This window comes from Leopardus geoffroyi, chromosome B4 (genome assembly GCF_018350155.1).
Source record: "Leopardus geoffroyi isolate Oge1 chromosome B4, O.geoffroyi_Oge1_pat1.0, whole genome shotgun sequence".
Taxonomy (NCBI): Eukaryota; Metazoa; Chordata; class Mammalia; order Carnivora; family Felidae; genus Leopardus; species Leopardus geoffroyi.
Genome location: NC_059341.1, coordinates 6,388,422 through 6,405,193, shown reverse-complemented (window position 1 = coordinate 6,405,193; position 16,772 = coordinate 6,388,422). Strand labels below are relative to the sequence as shown.

At 51.4% G+C, this 16,772-nt stretch overlaps 1 protein-coding gene across 10 annotated transcripts in view; it reads left to right on the top strand.

Moving 5' to 3' along the window:
* The window catches only part of SFMBT2 (Scm like with four mbt domains 2), a 222,318-nt gene that overhangs the window by 190,408 nt on the left and 15,138 nt on the right, over positions 1-16,772 (top strand). For all 10 annotated transcript variants that reach the window (XM_045465807.1, XM_045465810.1, XM_045465812.1 and 7 more), the window contains 3 exons: positions 4,561-4,670; positions 13,836-14,011; positions 16,510-16,676. In XM_045465807.1, coding sequence (XP_045321763.1) covers positions 4,561-4,670; positions 13,836-14,011; positions 16,510-16,676 — 453 coding nt within the window. The remainder of the gene's footprint in view (positions 1-4,560; positions 4,671-13,835; positions 14,012-16,509; positions 16,677-16,772) is intronic.

Here is a 16,772-nt window from a genome sequence, read left to right as displayed (position 1 = left end):
CCATCCACATATATTTTATATATTTTACGGCTCCAAGTAAATTCTTGCTGTGAATTAGTCCTTAATTTCTAGATGTACGGAAGAATTTTAACTAATTTCAGTGCTCATGTTGAAATTCATTGAACAAATGCCAAAAATGATTGATTGAACCCCTGCTATTGCCGGGTGTAATCGTAGCTGTTACGGATACAGCAGCAGACAAAATGAAGCCGCTGATTTCTTGGTGCTCATGATCTAGTGGGGTGGACAGTAAGCCAATAAGCCGCGCACTCTGGATACAGGGAGGGTTTCTTGGTGAACAGTTGTGGACTGTGAGAATAGCAGAGCTCACGGAGGCCTGGAAAGTCGCCGTCAGAAGAGGAAAGTTGCCGAGAAGAAAAAGCTATAGGGCAGATGAAATGTGTCTGATTCGAACACAATGCCCGTGAAACATCCAAGTGGAGATGGTTATATGTGTCTGGAGTTGGGGAAAGGTCTAGGGTGGAAATACAAATTTGGGAACCGCGAGTTTGCTGATGCGCGGAGAGCGTTTAAAGCCAGGTGTGCCGTGGAGTGAACGTAGCCAGTCTGAGAACTTGAGCGCCGAGCCTCACCGTCGTTTGCGGGAGACGCACAGGGGGACCCAGGAAAAGCGAGCTGGGATGCACGAGGGCCTGGACAGGCCGGAGTCTTGGAGGTAGAGGAGGAAACGTCCCTGCTGTGTGGAGCCACAGACAGGGTGGGCCAAGAAGACAACCAAGGGTTGCCGTTCTTTGGCGATGCGGGCAAGTTGTGGGCTTGGAAGGGCCCCTGGATGGGCCCCAGAGAGCCCTGCAGGGGACAGGGGAGCCAGCAAATGCAGACAGCTCCGGAGGCTTCCACCGTAACAAGAGAACAGAGAACGAACGAGGCGGCTGCCGGTGGATGACAGATGAAGAGAGAGTTGTCGTCTTACAGGGTGGGCCTGCCGACCGGGTTCTGCTCAGACCGCGGACGTGTGCGCCTCGTGGGTCTGGAGGCTGGAACCAGGTGCCTGCAGAGGTGGGTGCTCACGGGGACTCTCTGCCTGCTTTGCCCATGGCTGCCTCCTCGCTGTGTCCTCGCACGGAGGGGGGGAGAGGGAGAGCGAGCAAGAGCTCTCACAAGGGGACACTCCATCATGAGGGCCCACATCGCATGGCCTCATGGAACACCTTACTCTCCTCCCAAAGGCTCTATCCCTAAAGCTATCCCACGGAGGTTAGCGTTTCAACACATAAATGGGGGTGAGGGTGAGGGACACAATTCAGTCCAGAGCACCACACGGTGAACAAGAATATTCTAGAAAGTGTTGTGGGCTGTAGGATACGTTGCTGATGGTGGGCCATGAATCCAGAGGGCAGAAGGGGTGGTTTCGGGGTGCACGGAGGAACTTGAGATTGGATCAGACAAGGGGAAAATGCAGAGCCATTTGGGAATCGGATTCCAGGGGCAAGGAATGTTCTGGAAGTGTTGAGTTTCTGGTGACTGAGGTGAACGAAGATTCAGGGTATGGTGGGATTCTCCTTTCGGTCTTCCAGGGGGAGGTAGGAAATTCTGGAAAATTATAGTCTCTTTGGGGGAGTGGTCTTCTGTCAAGTTGAAGCGACCAAGCCTGGGGTTCATTGTTGGGGGGTTGAGTTGGGGGAGAGACCGCCCACCGGGAGAGCACGGAGGCTCCCTGGCCTTGCTGCTGGGACGAAGGGAGCACCTCCCCTCCAGGGTGGTGGGCGGCCAGGAGGGGCCAGCCTTCCATAGAGGATCCGTATAAAGCGAGAGGTCGGTTTCGGCCAAAGCAACAGAGTTCTCCACTTCGTAAAATATGTCTGGTTATTACTTCTGTCGTTCAAATTTTTGTAACTAACAGCAAAAGGAGTAGTGAGCGTAAAGGACTCACGGCTTCTACGGGACGGAGCTGGGATTTGATCGCGCATCGACTGAGACTTATGTGTAAAGTAGGTTCTGCACAGACACTTCATGAACTGCAAGAGATCCCGGGAGGCGTTCCTGGAGTTACTCAGACTCCCTTCTGCCTGTTTATTGGGCATACTGTTTATTAACTTCACACCTCACATCCCCTTAGTTAATTGGGGGCAGCTTGCACACGACCCTTCCTGATCAAGGGCATAATACGGCACACTGAGTTCCGATGTTTTGCCAGGAACAGTAATTCAGTCTGACTCTGCGTGGTGTTACCAGCCGCCAACTCAGTTATTTTCTTGGAGGTAACTGTGATGCCCCAAGATGTCATGTGCACCAGAATTATTCCGCTCACAGTCCCAAAGTTTTATGGAGAGCCTGTTGAATGTGGCAGTGCATGAGGCGGCATTGGAGATGCTGTGAGAAAATTATTCAATATTGGACGCTTTTGACAATTTAATGGCTGCCCGTTCCCGGGCTGAATTGAATTCTGGAAGGCATTTTCTTTTCACTGTCTCAAAATGCATTTCACTCTGCAGCAAATAACATGTAGCTCTGGGCCTTCCTCACCAAACACAATGGAAGGAATCGGTTTAAATTTTATTGTCTGTTGATAAATACTCCATGCATTATTTCAGCCAGTTCTAATTGGATTTATTTTTTAAATTCGATCTCTGTAAATTGTACTGACAGCAAACGGTAAAATCAGGCGGTTATTGGGGCGCCTGGGTGGCGCAGTCGGTTAAGCATCCTTCAGCCAGGTCACGATCTCGCGGTCCGTGAGTTCAAGCCCCGCGTCAGGCTCTGGGCTGATGGCTCAGAGCCTGGAGCCTGTTTCCGATTCTGTGTCTCACTCTCTCTCTGCCCCTCCCCCGTTCATGCTCTGTCTCTCTCTGTCCCAAAAATAAATAAACGTTGAAAAAAAATTAAAAAAAAAAATCAGGCGGTTATTCTAATACCGAAAACATAAGCACCCCAAAACTGCTCGTACAGCCTCGTCCTGGCCCTTTAGTGCCTTGGCTGAACCAGGTGCTTTTGACGGGGACTTAGGGGGCCCTCAGAGTAGAGCATGACCCCGGCTAAGAAAAGACACTTGCCACGCGGACTGCATGGTATAAAATATCTTGAGGGACACCTGGGTGGCTCAGTCGGTGAAGCGTCTGACTTCAGCTCAGATCGTGATCTCACGGTTCATGAGTTCAAGCCCCGCATCAGGCTCTGTGCTGCCAGCACAGAACCCGCCTCTGATCCTCTGTCCCCCTCTCTCTCTGCTCCTTGCCTGCTTGCACTCTCTCTCTCTCTTTCTCTCTCTCTCTCAAAATAAACTTTAAAAAATGCACATTTTGAAGATCGACTCTTCTGTTACCATATGAGAGAGAATCGTTTCCTGGAATGAAACCAGGGTGCCCGCCATGCCAGTTGTGTTCAGGAACACGTCACATACACGAACACCGTGACCATGCAAAGCCCAGCGACATACCTTTGTCTCCACCTCTCATGGGTACTGTGCTGTCTCCTCTGTAAACAGTGGGCACTTTGGCAATGGTGCCAGAGTCTCATCTCAGCAAGGTGTTTTTCTCCCCCTCTCAGAGGTGTTTCGCTCTGCTGCGTGCAATGTGAGCCCAGTGCCTGCCTTGTTCCTTCCCTGGAAGGGGGGCGGGGAGGGAGGGGACCGTCCCGTACCTACCTGTGCTCCTGGGGCTGGCACCCGGCAGGTCGTCAGCCAGGTGCATGTTGTGGAACTAAACCCCGTGGGTCTCGTGGTCCCTTATAGGCCGTGCTGCACCTTCGCATCCGGTAAGCATCCTGACCAAGTGACAGCCGCCGTTGAACGTGCCGGAACTCGTAAAACGTTCATGGTTAACCAGGATCTGCTTATGGAGAGGGGAATGCCCCCAAGGGAGCCGAATTCCTTGCTCTTGGCACTCAGAGTTAAGCAGGAGCATGTTACCTTCCCAGAGCTGGGGCTCGCAGAGGGCGGCGTCCGGTCTTTCTGGGGTGCCGCGGGAGGCAGCGACCACATGTGTATTTTCGTGGACTTGGGAATTGGGAATAAGGGGGAGGTTTGAGGAAATAGGCCATCGGATGGTACTAGATACCCCAGACTGTCTTTTGAAACGCTCGCGTCTCTGAGAGCGTCGTCCTCGTATGAAATGTCTGTAAATCGAGCCAGCACCAGGTGAGTTTCAGACTTCAACACTGAAAGTCTGTTCAGGGTTGTTGGCGCCAATCGGCTGCCCCTCTCTTACTGGTTCCCTTTGAAACTTATTTTCAAAAATCAAATGAAGTTCTCGGTAGCTGATCTTACTGAAGAGTAATCCCGTTGATGCTACCTGGCGGCTCTTTGGAGGGAATAGAGCTGTGTTTCTACAACCAGAAATGCTAAGGACAGTCTCCTGTCCTCTCCGGCAGGCAGTTCACACGCCCCCCCGAGGGACGGGATTTCACCACCCTTTTCATCCCGTCGGTGTGGAACCGATTCCGTGTCAGCCCACGGAGAACATTCCACCCAACTTAACGGACGTGTCAGCAGCCGCATCTCCTCCTCGGGCGGGCGGTCTTCGCGGTGCTCTTGTTTCAGCAGCGATGCCACTGAAGTTCATTGCGGTTCTGGTTTTTTTTTTTTTCCCCCCCCCCCGACAGGTTCTCAGCATGATAATCAATGCCGCTTACAAGCCCGGAAGGGTATTGCGAGAACTACAGCTGGTGGAAGATCCACACTGGAATTTCCAGGAGGAGACACTGAAGGCAAAGTATGTGTTTTCCGTTCTGCAAAACCGTGCTCTTGGCGATGGTTAGCCTGCCGCTTGCAAGCGTTGCCCCTGTTCCTTGTGACCCGGCCCAAAGAAACGGGAACGAATGGAAGGCTGTCATCCTGTACGTAGACTTATTGGCGTGTTTGCGGCCCAGAGCCGCCTTCAGCCTGGGGACTCCAGAAACAAAGGAGAGATTTGTTTAGCTAATACTTTATCGTGTTAAGCATTCCGAATCGGAACTCACTATGTTTTAAGGCCAGTAGATGATTTGATCAGAAGGGGAAGAACTGTAAAAGAGAGGATGTCCCTTGCCATTATCATACATGATTCACTCACAGCGCTTCCTGTTTGATGCCGTGGGGAGTTAATGCCAGACACACGTGCTCTCTGCTCTGGTTGCTGGTCGTGTTAAAAGATAACCATTGGTGTTGGCCAGTGGCCTGGGGGTTGACGTGTGGTTGGGCACTTCTTTTATTTGCAGATAGACTAATGGGAAAGGTGATATTTTGGCTTTGCTTTAGGTTTCTCGAACTCTGAAACTGTTGGCACCCGCGGGATAGATACGGTTGAACACGGTTGTCCGTTCCGGAGGCAGACGGAAGAAGATCCGTTTGTCAAGATAATTTTGGTTAATAATTGTTTCGACTTTTGGCCCTTCATACTCATTTAGCTTTGCAGTAGAGTAGATCGACTTCTTGTCTAACGGTGTCCTAAATAAAATAGCGTTTCGATGTGCGACATTTGGGAAATGATACTTTTTTAAGTTTTACTTATTTATTTGAGAGAGACACAGACAGCGCAAGCAGGGGAGGGGCAGAGACAGAGAATCCCAAGCAGGCTCTGTGCTGACAGCACAGACTGGGAGATCATGACCTGAGCCGAAGTCAAGAGTCTGACGCTCAACCGACTGAGCCCCCCCCAGGCGCGCTGAGCACGTCTGCAATTTCAGATTTGGCGCAAGTCGTCTGGGATCTGATGATGTTCTGCCAACTCACAGAAGTTAGAGGAAGTACGTGTTAACAGGGAGAACATTTATTTATACGAAGAGGCACATATCTCGTCCTTCCCGAGAAGTATTTAAATGAACTTCCCCTGTAGTGCAGAAGAAAATCAAGTTTTTTTCCAGTGTAACATTCCATAGCTTTCTGCTTTATCTAAGGGAGACACCATCTAAGGTAGAACATTTTCTTGTAAGGCTAACTCATAGGAACAGTGGTGGCCGAAAACCCGAACGAGTGTTTATCCCGAGACACTGTTCTGTAAAATTCAGTGCATCCCAGATATACCTGATGGATAAGAAAATGGGAAAAATGCAAAAATCTTAAATCCTAGTAAAATCTCCCCTGTCCCTAAATAAGCCAGAAACTTGCCCCAGGTACCAAAATGACAGGGGGCGTTAATTTTGCGGTGTTTTCGCCGGTTTTCCGAGCTTTTATGAAGTCCAGCCCTGATACAATCAAAACAGTCAGCCCAGCTGGATTGGAAAGGCAGCGTGTTCGTGTTCTATCAGATACGACAGTGACTTCCTTAGCCGGATCTTACACAGCAACTTATAATGAGAAAGTGTCTGTCTGTGCTGGGTTCCAGGCGTGCGGGATCACGGCAGCGTCTCAGAGCAGCTGCTAATGATGACAGGTTTACAGGGGGGGCGGAGGGGGGGTGCGGGGGAGCGTTCCGTCATGACGCTCCGTGTTGCTTCTGATGCTTCTGACGTAAAACGACAACTTTTCAGATCTTGACAACTTTGCTGTTTCCTTCGGTACAAATGAGAGGAGAGGGCGCTGGCGTCTTCCCGTTTTGCGTTCTGTCACGAATAAATTAACCCAGTGGAGGGGGGACCCGCATTTCAGGCTCTGGGTTGTCTTCTTGTGATCCTTGAAGGACAGTATTACAAGGAGAGGTTTCAGGAAGAGAGGAGGTGAGATCGTCCAGGCATGGGGCTTGCGAGTGCTGCCTGCTAGCATCTGGGCTTTCTTTCTCTTTTTTTAATGTTTATTTATTTTTGAGGGAGAGACCGAGCACGAGCAGGGGAGGGGAAGAGAGCGAGCGAGACCCAGAATCCGAAGCAGGCCTGGAGCCCCCGAGCTGTCAGCACAGAGCCCGATGTGGGGCTCGAACCCACGAACGGCGAGATCATGACCCGAGCCAAGGCCGGACGCTTAGCCGACTGAGCCACCCAGGCGCCCCTGGGCTTTCTGGGTTTTTCCTCTTGTGAAGAGTAAAAAACCCACTTACTTGACCTGATGGAGGTTCCATTGAAAAGGTTTGACCTGTATGTGGGAGGAAAAGGAACATTGCCCCTTAGTGATTTTTTTCCTATTTGTCCAACGGCGGTACCTTTCCTACGGAAACAAAATATCGCAGTATTGAACACCGCGTAAGGGGTGCTGTCGTGAGTCTGCTGCACGTATTGAGAGGTGCCAGAGGAATAGGAGCTTCTAACATCGTTCATTTCGGCAGTCCTGGAAGAGAGAATTCTCTTTCCGATGAACTCGGGTGTACTGAATTGACCTACATTATTCTGAATTTCAGGAGGAGGAATTTAGGCTCTGCCTTAGGGGCATTAAAAAAAGTTCCCACTCCGTGCATCTAGAGACACTTAAATGTTTTCTGACACGTTATAGAATCTTCTTGGGGGGGAAAGACCCTTAACTCTGCTTTGAGTGGCTTTTGTGATAATCTTCATAAAATCCAGGCGCGGGCTTCGTAGATTTTCCCAGTCTTCTGTTACAGTTACTCAGAATATTTAAAGAGGAAATGTCCTCTTTAATTTGGAGTGAGTTAGACTTCCTTATCACTTAGGCAGAAGCAAGGAAAGTCACATCTTTGAGGTGAGTCATGCTTGGCTCTCTGGAATTGGTATTTTTGTTTCTTTTCCATCAGCAATTACTAATTTTTATATGTTTTGATTTCACCTTTTTTTTTTTTTTTTTGTCTTCTACTCATGCTCATGTTTTGTGAATAGCAAGATGTACTATTTGGCTATAAAGTGATTTGTGTGAAAAAGGATTCCCAAAACAGAAACTTCTCACTGAATAAAAAATGTAGCTCGCTCATTGGCTCATTTTTACGTTGGGCACTTGCTGTCCTGAAAATGTATACCGTAAACAGTACAGGAAGCAGGTGGCCGAACCGGTTTGTGGAGCGTAAGCCTGGAGTTCTGCGTGTGCCTAATTAAGTTCATGAGGTTATGGGCGTGGCGTTTCTGGTTCAAACACAGATCAGTTGAGGATGTTCGGAATTGGATCGGGTGTTTCTGAAAATAATCACCCCTCTCCCCAACGTGTTGCTCGTAATGATTAGAGTTCTCTTCATTGAAATGCAGGAATGGAGAAAGAAGGGAGAGGTGTCTGAGGGGTTGAGTTTCATAAGACCGAAAACCAGTGACCCGGTGTGTCGACCGTAGTTTTGGCGGTCGAGATGTGACCGTGAAGGAGAGGCTGCCTTCTGGAGGAGATCAGGATCGTATCTTATTGGTGCTGACGACAAGAGTGATTTGCCCACAACATCTGAAGCTTTTCTGTTTCTGCGGAGTCAAATTCTCCCTTCGGTACTCGAGGATGTGAATTCAGGTTGACGGAGTAGAACCTCGTTTTCTATTCTCACACTCCTGTCGCTCCCTCCCAAGAGTTTGCTAAAAGGTCCCGCTCTGGGTCCGTTTGAAAGTGAATACTAGAACTCATGCCAAATTGAAGTCATCCCCCTTGGACCGTACTGATATTTTTACATGGATCATTAGAGGATTGTGGGTTGTTTTCAGTCTGTATTTCCTGTTGACTCAAAATCCATTTTGGTTTTCCTCAACTCCTGACTATTGAAAGAGACCACTTTTCCTAGTACCCTTGGGTTTCTGTCTTTCTGGGCCCTACCATATTGCACTCCCACGTGGAAATAAATCCCTGCTCTAATGGGTAGGAAGATACCAGAAGGCCGTTCGTACTTCCTTATTGATGTCAAGGAGGAAAAACATTTTCTCTACCCTGTTATGTTCAGTCCCTGGGAGCCTGCAAATTAAACTGACAAAAGACAGATTATCAAGAGGAAAGACCATTTACTTAAGGAGCAGTGAACACACAGCAGGCAAGGTACTTCGGGATGAGTAACTTGAAGGGGCAGTTAGAACAAATAGGTTTCTTTATGAAAGACAAATGAGTTTTTAGGAGAGCGAATGGGGGAAAAGAAAGTTTGTGAAAATGTTGCCTTACGCAGGCATAAAGCAGTCTTTGCGTCTTCTTCATGGTCATGAAACTCCTGAGAAGGGGTTTACGGTAGGTTTACTCTGGTCTCTCCCCTGGGGTTAGAAGCCACTCCAAAGAGGGAATGTAATGGTAGTCCTCATTTCTCAGAAGTTTCTGCTTTTAGTCAGATAACGGGAGCTGTGAGAAAGCTGCTTTCTGCGTCCGTTGAATCCCAAACATCTTTATCTAAAAATAATCTCTGGACTCCGGGCTTCTGAGTGCGTCCCCGTGGTGACGGCCAGGAAGTGTGTCCCTCAGGGGTCCCTCCAGTAATGCAGAGGTGCTAAGGGAAGGGGGTGAAGGAGTCTTAAAAATGACGGAGTCGAAGCTCCTCCGTGGACTGTTGCTCACCGCAGATCTTCCTGTGGCTCCCTCCTTCCCCACCTTTCTTATCTTCGTCACTTCTGACCCGGTGATCTACTTTTTTCCTTCCTGCCTCCCTCCCTCCCTCCTTTTCTCCCTTCCTTCCTTCCTTCCTCCCTCCCTCCCTCCCTTCCTCCTTTTTCTCCTTCCTTCCTTCCTCCCCTCCCTCCTTCCTCCCTCCCTCCCCCCCTCCTCCTTTTCCTCCTTCCTCCCTTCCTCCCTCCCTTCCTTCTTTTCCTCCTTCCTTCCTTCCTTCCTTCCTCCTTTTCCTCCTTCCTCCCTTCCTCCCTCCCTTCCTTCTTTTCCTCCTTCCTCCCTTCCGCCCTCCCTTCCTCATTTTCCTCCTTCCTCCCTTCCTCCCCTCCCTCCCTCCTTCCTCCCCTCCCTCCCTCCTTCCTCCCCTCCCTCCCTCCTGCCTCCCTCCCTCCCCCCCTCCTCCTTTTCCTCCTTCCTCCCTTCCTCCCTCCCTTCCTTCTTTTCCTCCTTCCTCCCTTCCGCCCTCCCTTCCTCCTTTTCCTCCTTCCTCCCTTCCTCCCCTCCCTTCCTCATTTTCCTCCTTCCTCCCTTCCTCCCCTCCCTCCCTCCTTCCTCCCCTCCCTCCCTCCTTCCTCCCCTCCCTCCCTCCTTCCTCCCCTCCCTCCTTCCTCCCCTCCCTCCCTCCTGCCTCCCTCCCTCCCTTCTTCCTTCCAAGATTGATCATAATGCCAGGAGTTCCGTTCTGTGTACTAGCCTGATGGCCTCTTTCAATATTCTCCTCTGTTTCTTCACAGAACTTGTACTCTGTGCTTTAAAAACCTTACCTTGTGTTGGGTTTAGGACAGGTCTGCTGGGCCATTTACTAAATTATGCGGCCGAGTGTCCTTCCCTCCAGACACGCACTGCCAGGCTATAGCAGAGAGCTTCCTCCTGTGCCCTTGGGCTGCTGTCCTCACACGTCTCCCCACGAAGGCATGTCGTTGGCCTACTGTTCTTATACCTTTCGTGGCGGGGAGAGCTTCAAAGCGGACTCCACTTTCTCCTGCGGTCAAGACTGGTGAGGGGGCCAGGACGTGGCGGTGGAGCCCCCCTGGTGCCCTGCGTGCTGCCCTCCTGCCTCTCCACGTCTGTCAGACATACTGGCACCTGTCTGTCTGTCCCGGGAGGCCCTAAGGATCAGAGGCATGCTCACGTGGTGCGGAGTCTCGGAGGAAATAGAAACGACAGCACCCCACAAACGCAGGTGTCCCACTAGACCCCAGCCATTGCGTCAATCTTAGGGCCGCCTTTTGCCTCTGTTTTCGGTAGGCCGGTCTCTCTGCGTGTTGAGTGCGTCCTTGTGAAAAAAGAGCCATGTGAACAATCGCCCTCACGTGTGGACCGACTCCAGACAAGCCAGGATCTTGGTCCGGGCTGGGGCTGTGAGGTCCAAACAGCTTGTTTTCCACATCACCCCAAAAATCCCACCGGGCGGGGCGCCTGGGCGGCTCAGTCCGTTAAGTGTCCGACTCTTGGCTTCTGCTCAGGTCGTGGTCTCACAGTTCGTGAGTTCGCGCCCCGCTCTGCAGGGCTCGCTCTCGCCTTTTGCTTTCCCGTGTTTGCACGCCGGCCAACACACAGCGGGCACAGCTGGCCCTCACAGCCTTCAGGCCCCGCTACGGAACCAGTCCCCCCGTGCACACGTCCTCTGCGTCCCGCTCAGCAGCCGCCAGCACAGGGCTGCCTCCGCCCTGCCTCTCCCTCTCCACCTGCCACAGACCGGGATCCTTTTAATGAAGGACGACCCTCGAGACCACGGCTGAGGGAGAGGGAGGGAGCAGGATGGGGATGGGGAGGGACCGTGGCCCCCGGGCGTCTCCGGAGTCAGAAGGCCCCCGTGGTGGTTCCGCATCGGGCCGAGTGGATGGACGCTTCTGCCCCACTGCCGTCACTCCCCCGCAGCTCCTGCGGCTGGGGGGACCCTCTGGGGGCCAGCGGTGCGGGCCAGCTGTGAGCAGCTCTGCCAGCGGCGGGGGCATCGCGGCGTCCGCCCTGTGCCAGGACACGGTGGCCCCACCTGGCCTCCCCAGCCCGCGCACCTTCCCCCCCCATCGGCTCCCCCCTCACCCCCCCCTCCGTCGTGGCTTTTCAATAGAGCTGTTCCAGAAGGGCAGGGAGGGGAGAGCATTCCTTCGCTGGCAAACCATCCTGTAATTCTGTTTTCGCAAATTTAGATTCGCGTTGCTTAACCGCGAAAGGTTTGCGGACACACCTGCTTCCCCGGAGTGGTCCCGAACTAGAAGGGAGGAAAAAGCCGCCCCTTCGCCATTTCCCACGGACACTTGTTCTTGTCCCCTTAACATCCCTCTAACGTGTTTCTGGAAAAGCCTCTGCTTTGGAACTTGGAGGCCTGGGAACCTCTGTCTTTGGGCCCTACTTACACGGTTTGAATTCGGACCCCAGTTTTCACATTTGTCCTGCTTTTTTTACTTTAAAATCATTTTACTTATTTTCACTTTTTTTTTTTTTTTTTGCTGTTTTGAAGTTTATGTATTTTTGAGAGAGAGACAGTGTGTGCACGGGCACAGGGGAGGGGCAGAGGGGGTGGACGGAGAGGATCCCAAGCAGGTGCCCCAATGTATCATTTTATTTTTTTAAGAGACTTCAAGAATCTTGATATTGAGCTCTTTAAAGGAGAGCACCCTAGGGCTACCAAAATTGTGGTGGGAGGGGTGCTGGGGGACTCAGTCGGTTAAGCATCCGACTTCAGCTCAGATCACGATCTCGAAGTTTGTGGGTTCGAGCCCCACGTTGAGCTCTGTGCTGACAGCTCAGAGCCTGGAACCTGCTCGTGCACTGGCTCTCTCCCTCCCCCAGAACCTTAGCGGTATGCTGTGTCCACAGAATTGTGCTGGGTTTATTATGAAGCATGACGAAAGCCATGAGCAAGATCTAGCCACAGGTGAATCACAGAGCCCTCCTCAGGGCTGGGGCCGCCTTCCTACACCGAGGGTCAAGAGAGGGCCTAGAAGGATCAACAGTTGTTCAGGGCTGTGTGATTTAAAGCATGATCTTATCTACAAAGAATTGCTTTTTAGTTCTTCCTACACGGAAAGCCATGCTTGGCACTTCAGAGAAATATAACAGCAATCAGTACAGAAGGGCTGGGATCAGAAAGACCAGGGAATGAACACAAAGGCCAGATTTTTCAAGTTAGAATTTAATTTTTTTGGCTATGGATACTGTAAAAGAAATGATATTGCGAGGGGGTAGTATTCTCCCGGCCTTCAGAAGCGTAGAAAGAAAACCAAGCTGAAATAAACCCAGAATCAGTTTATCCTGTTTATTTCTATCACTGCCTTATTCTCAGGGAACCACATCTAGGTTTTGAGTGTAATATTTAAAAAAAATTTTTTTTTCACATTTATTTAATTTTGAAAGAGTGTGAGTGGGGGAGGGGCAGAGAGAGGGAGACACGGAATCCGCAGCAGGCTCCAGGCTCCGAGCTGTCAGCACAGAGCCCGACGTGGGGCTCGGACTCACGAACCGCGAGATCGTGACCTGAGCTGAAGTCGGACGCTCAACCGACTGAGCCCCCGGGTGCCCACCGAACGCAGTATTTTATTCGCAAATTACAAAAGCGATGCTCTCCTTACGTTACGCTGTTTGCACTAACTGCGTGGTATTCCCGCTGTTTTGTGGCAGACTTTTGGAAACCCCAAAACACAAATGGGCTCTGCAGGTTTGGGAGGTTTGGCCCATCCCAAGTGCAAGGGCAGCATTGGCCTACTCGGTGGTTCATGCCTCTGGATTTTGGCCTAGTTTCCAAAGACTAATGCGAGTGTCACCTGCCAGACAGAGAGCCTGCTGTTCTCCTGGAAAAGAAATTGTTGTGCGAGATTTCAGCTTGAAAGTTAGGGTGTGCATGAAGGGCGCAGTTGAAGAGGCCCCACGGTTTTGATGACTTCTTCGTGTAGGTGGACTCTTGAGTTCCGCGATACGTCAGCTAAGACGCTGCCAGCTGAGAAGTTTATAATTGTTTTGTACCGGGGATATTTTAAAAAAATGTGCTGACAGGTGATTCATCCAAGTGCTCGGAAGAGCCAGGCATTACTTATGTCATCACTACCGTAAATATTTGGACCAGGGCTTTGGTGCCCATTTTTGAAGAACAATCCATCCACCCTGCTTTCTAGAAGAAACGGTCTCTACTCTTTTGTCAGTGGCTTCACCGCTTGTGGTTTTCCTTGGGCAGGATAAAGTTCTTTTTCCTCAAAAGCGATGAGCAACACGAGACCATGTCTGGATTCCAGAAGCATTCTGGAACGTTCCATCACGTATCCCACAGAGAGAAGGTGCTAAGCAGACATATTTGTGGAGGGGATTCTGTTACAGCCCTCAGTCACGTGCGCTGGGCACGATGCTGGGCTTCCTTAAAAATGCCGTGGTGAGCTCGGAAGGAAACATAAAAACAAATGGCCCGCAAGTCCCACACGCTGTGCGATTTGTTGTTAGGAAATAAAGGGGCTGCTTTTGGAATCCGCCGTACGGAACAGGTCTGAGTAACTGTGCAGCCTCGCCGTTGCTTTTCCTTTCTTCCTTCCAGATACAGAGGCAAAACCTACAGGGCCGTGGCCAAGATCGTGCGGACGTCCGACCAAGTAGCGGATTTCTGCCGGCGGGTCTGTGCCAAGCTGGAGTGCTGCCCAAATTTGTTCAGTCCCGTGCTGGTTTCCGAAAACTGCCCAGAGAACTGCTCCATTCACACCAAAACCAAGTACAGTACGTACAAACTACGAAAACAACACGGGTGTCTGGGCTTAAACCGTGGGGTAAGGGAGTTGGTCTTTTTTGTTTGTTTGTTTGTTTGTTTGTTTGTTTTAACAACAACACACTGCGGAATGCTTTTCCACGGGAATTGCCACGGAAGAATTAAGATTCGCTGTGGTACGTGCTCACGTGTCTCCAGCCCAGGGGAAGGCAGGGACGGGCTGATTGACCCCAGAACTTTCAGGCGATTGGCTGGGTTTGGAAATGCTCTGGCTGGAAGGACGGCTGGAGAAAGGCCTCAGCTCTGGCCTTTGTCTGCATGCACTGTAGCTGTCTCCAGACACCTGCACCTCGGATTATCTCGAGCTCTGATGACGCCCCTGTCCCCGCTTCTGCTCTTGTAACGTCTCCCCTGGGTTATCTCTGACCCGGGAGTGGCTGCATCCCCATCATGGTGGCCTGGAGCTCTGTTCCACCGCCAGCCCACGTTCCAGCTGCCAGGATCCCACACCAGGCCCTCTGGAGTGTGGTCAGTGCTCCGGGAGCCCCAGCCGGTTGGGACTGATCGGCTTGTGTGTCCGAACCAGGAATTTGCACACCCTTGAGACACCGCTCTGAGTGTGAATTTCCTTGTAGTGTTCTCTCTGTATGTGCGTGTATATTCTGAATCCTGTTGTCCACTCCATCCCTGCTATAAGTCAGCGCCCTCCTCCGTCAGCTTGGAGCACACAGCCTCCACCCTCGTGCATGGGGAGGCGAAGGCATGTTTGTAGGGCCTGGTGAGGTCACCGTCCTGTCCGGAGACGCCTCATGTTACCTTTGGCGGGAGGAGGGACTCCCTGAAGCAGGCTTCTCATTAGCAGAAGTTTCCGGATCAGAAAGGACCTGACTGAGAGCTAAACCTGGCCTTGAATGTTGACCTTAAAAAATGGGCTTCTGTGCACTTCCGGATCAGGGGAACAAGAGGGAAGAAGCGGGTTACTACAGCTCAAATTAAGCACGACCAAAACGACTTACAGATTTTTCTGGGTCTGGTATGATAGGACGTCAAAATTCTAAGATCGCTGGGGCAACTTAGAGTAAAGCCTGCTACAGGCTGAACCGATGCTCCAGGGGGAAGTGATAAACCGAGGCTCAGGGAGAACTGAGAGCAGAAAGGTCTGTGGTCACCCAGTGTGATCTCACGGCTCCCAGAGTGTGCCACACTTGCGTTTATGTCTGGTAAAACTGCTCTGATTCCTAGCATCTGGCTTCTAGAAAGCCAGACTGCACCAGGCTTGTCTTGCCCGCATGGGGTTGTTGGGTACGAACAAATGCTTACCCACTTGTAACCGGTATCTAGGAGTAACCATGAGGCAGCGATCTCGCCACTTGGTCCCACTGGTCTCGTGTTGCATGTGAGGAAACTGAGGCCCGGGGCCAGACTTTTCCGTAGGAATACAGCAGCGTGGGCACGTATGGAAACCACGGCTGCGTCAAAGACCACGTGCTTCACCGTAACCCAGGAGCTGTGTGTTTTGGTGTTCTTCTTAGCTCCTTCCAACCATAGATAAAAGTTCCTTTTCTGCATTTGTTTTTTTTTTTTAAATGCTTGTGTATTAATTTTGAGCAAAGGGGGAGGGGCAGAGAAAGAGAGAGAGAGAGAGAGAGGAGAGAGAATCCCAAGCAGGCTCCACCCTGTCAGCACAGAACCCGTCATAGGGCTCGACCCCATGATCCATGAGACCGTGACCTGAGCCGAGACCAAGAGTCGGACGCTTAACCGATTGAGCCTCCCCCCACCCCCCGCAGGTGCCCGTCTGCATTTGGTTCTTTATGGAATAATGGGGGGTGATCCTGGCGGACACTTGAGATTTTCAGCAGTGAGTCTTGATTGGGATTGTAATTGAAAACTGGATCCTTAACAGTGGCTTTACTGAGTTGATCGCACATTGAATTTATAAAATATATCAATCGTTATTGAAAGTTGGTAGATAATTTTCTAATGGGTGCTCTAAGCGTTAATGCAGACACACACCAAGACCGGGGTCAGTTTCTGCTGCGGCCTCTCTCTTGGGGCTTGCCAACGGCTGTCGTCTCTGTCCCCACATGGCCTTCCCTCCGTGTGCACATTCCGAGTGTCTGTTCCTCTTCTTGGAAGCACACTGGTCCTGTGGATTAAGGCCCCTTTCTTCTGGCCTCATTTACCTTAATCTCCTCCTTAAAGGCCTCCTCTCCAAATACAGTCACATGGGGGGGTTAGGGCTCTAACGTTTGAATTTTCAAGACTGTCAATAACACCGCCAGGATATGAGGGCATTGGAGGAACGTTCTTCCTGTGGAGGAAACGGGGAAACCCGAGGTGTACGTGAGGTGTCGGATGTTACTGTTCCCAAGGAAAGAACGATCCTCCTCTTCTCTTCTTTCTCTCCTCCCCATCTTCCTCTTGTCTCTCTCCTGTCTCTCTCTGTCCACATCCGTACGCGTGCGGGACCTTTAAAAACCGTTTTTGATCCTCCGACCCCTTGCAGCCTATTATTACGGAAAGAGGAAGAAGATCGTGAAACCCCCCATTGGGGAAGCCAGCGTCGAGAGCGGGCCCCCAAAGCCAGCCAGACGCAGGAAACGGCGAAAATCCGTCTTCGTGCAGAAGCGGCGCAGGTCTTGTGCCGTGGACTTTGCCGCCGGCTCGGGGGAGGTACGTCCTGCTCAAAGCACCTCCCTGCGTTTGCCGGAGCTCACGGCCCCGGCCGGCCCCTGCGGCCGCTCGCGGCCAAGGCCGCGGCTCCGAGTG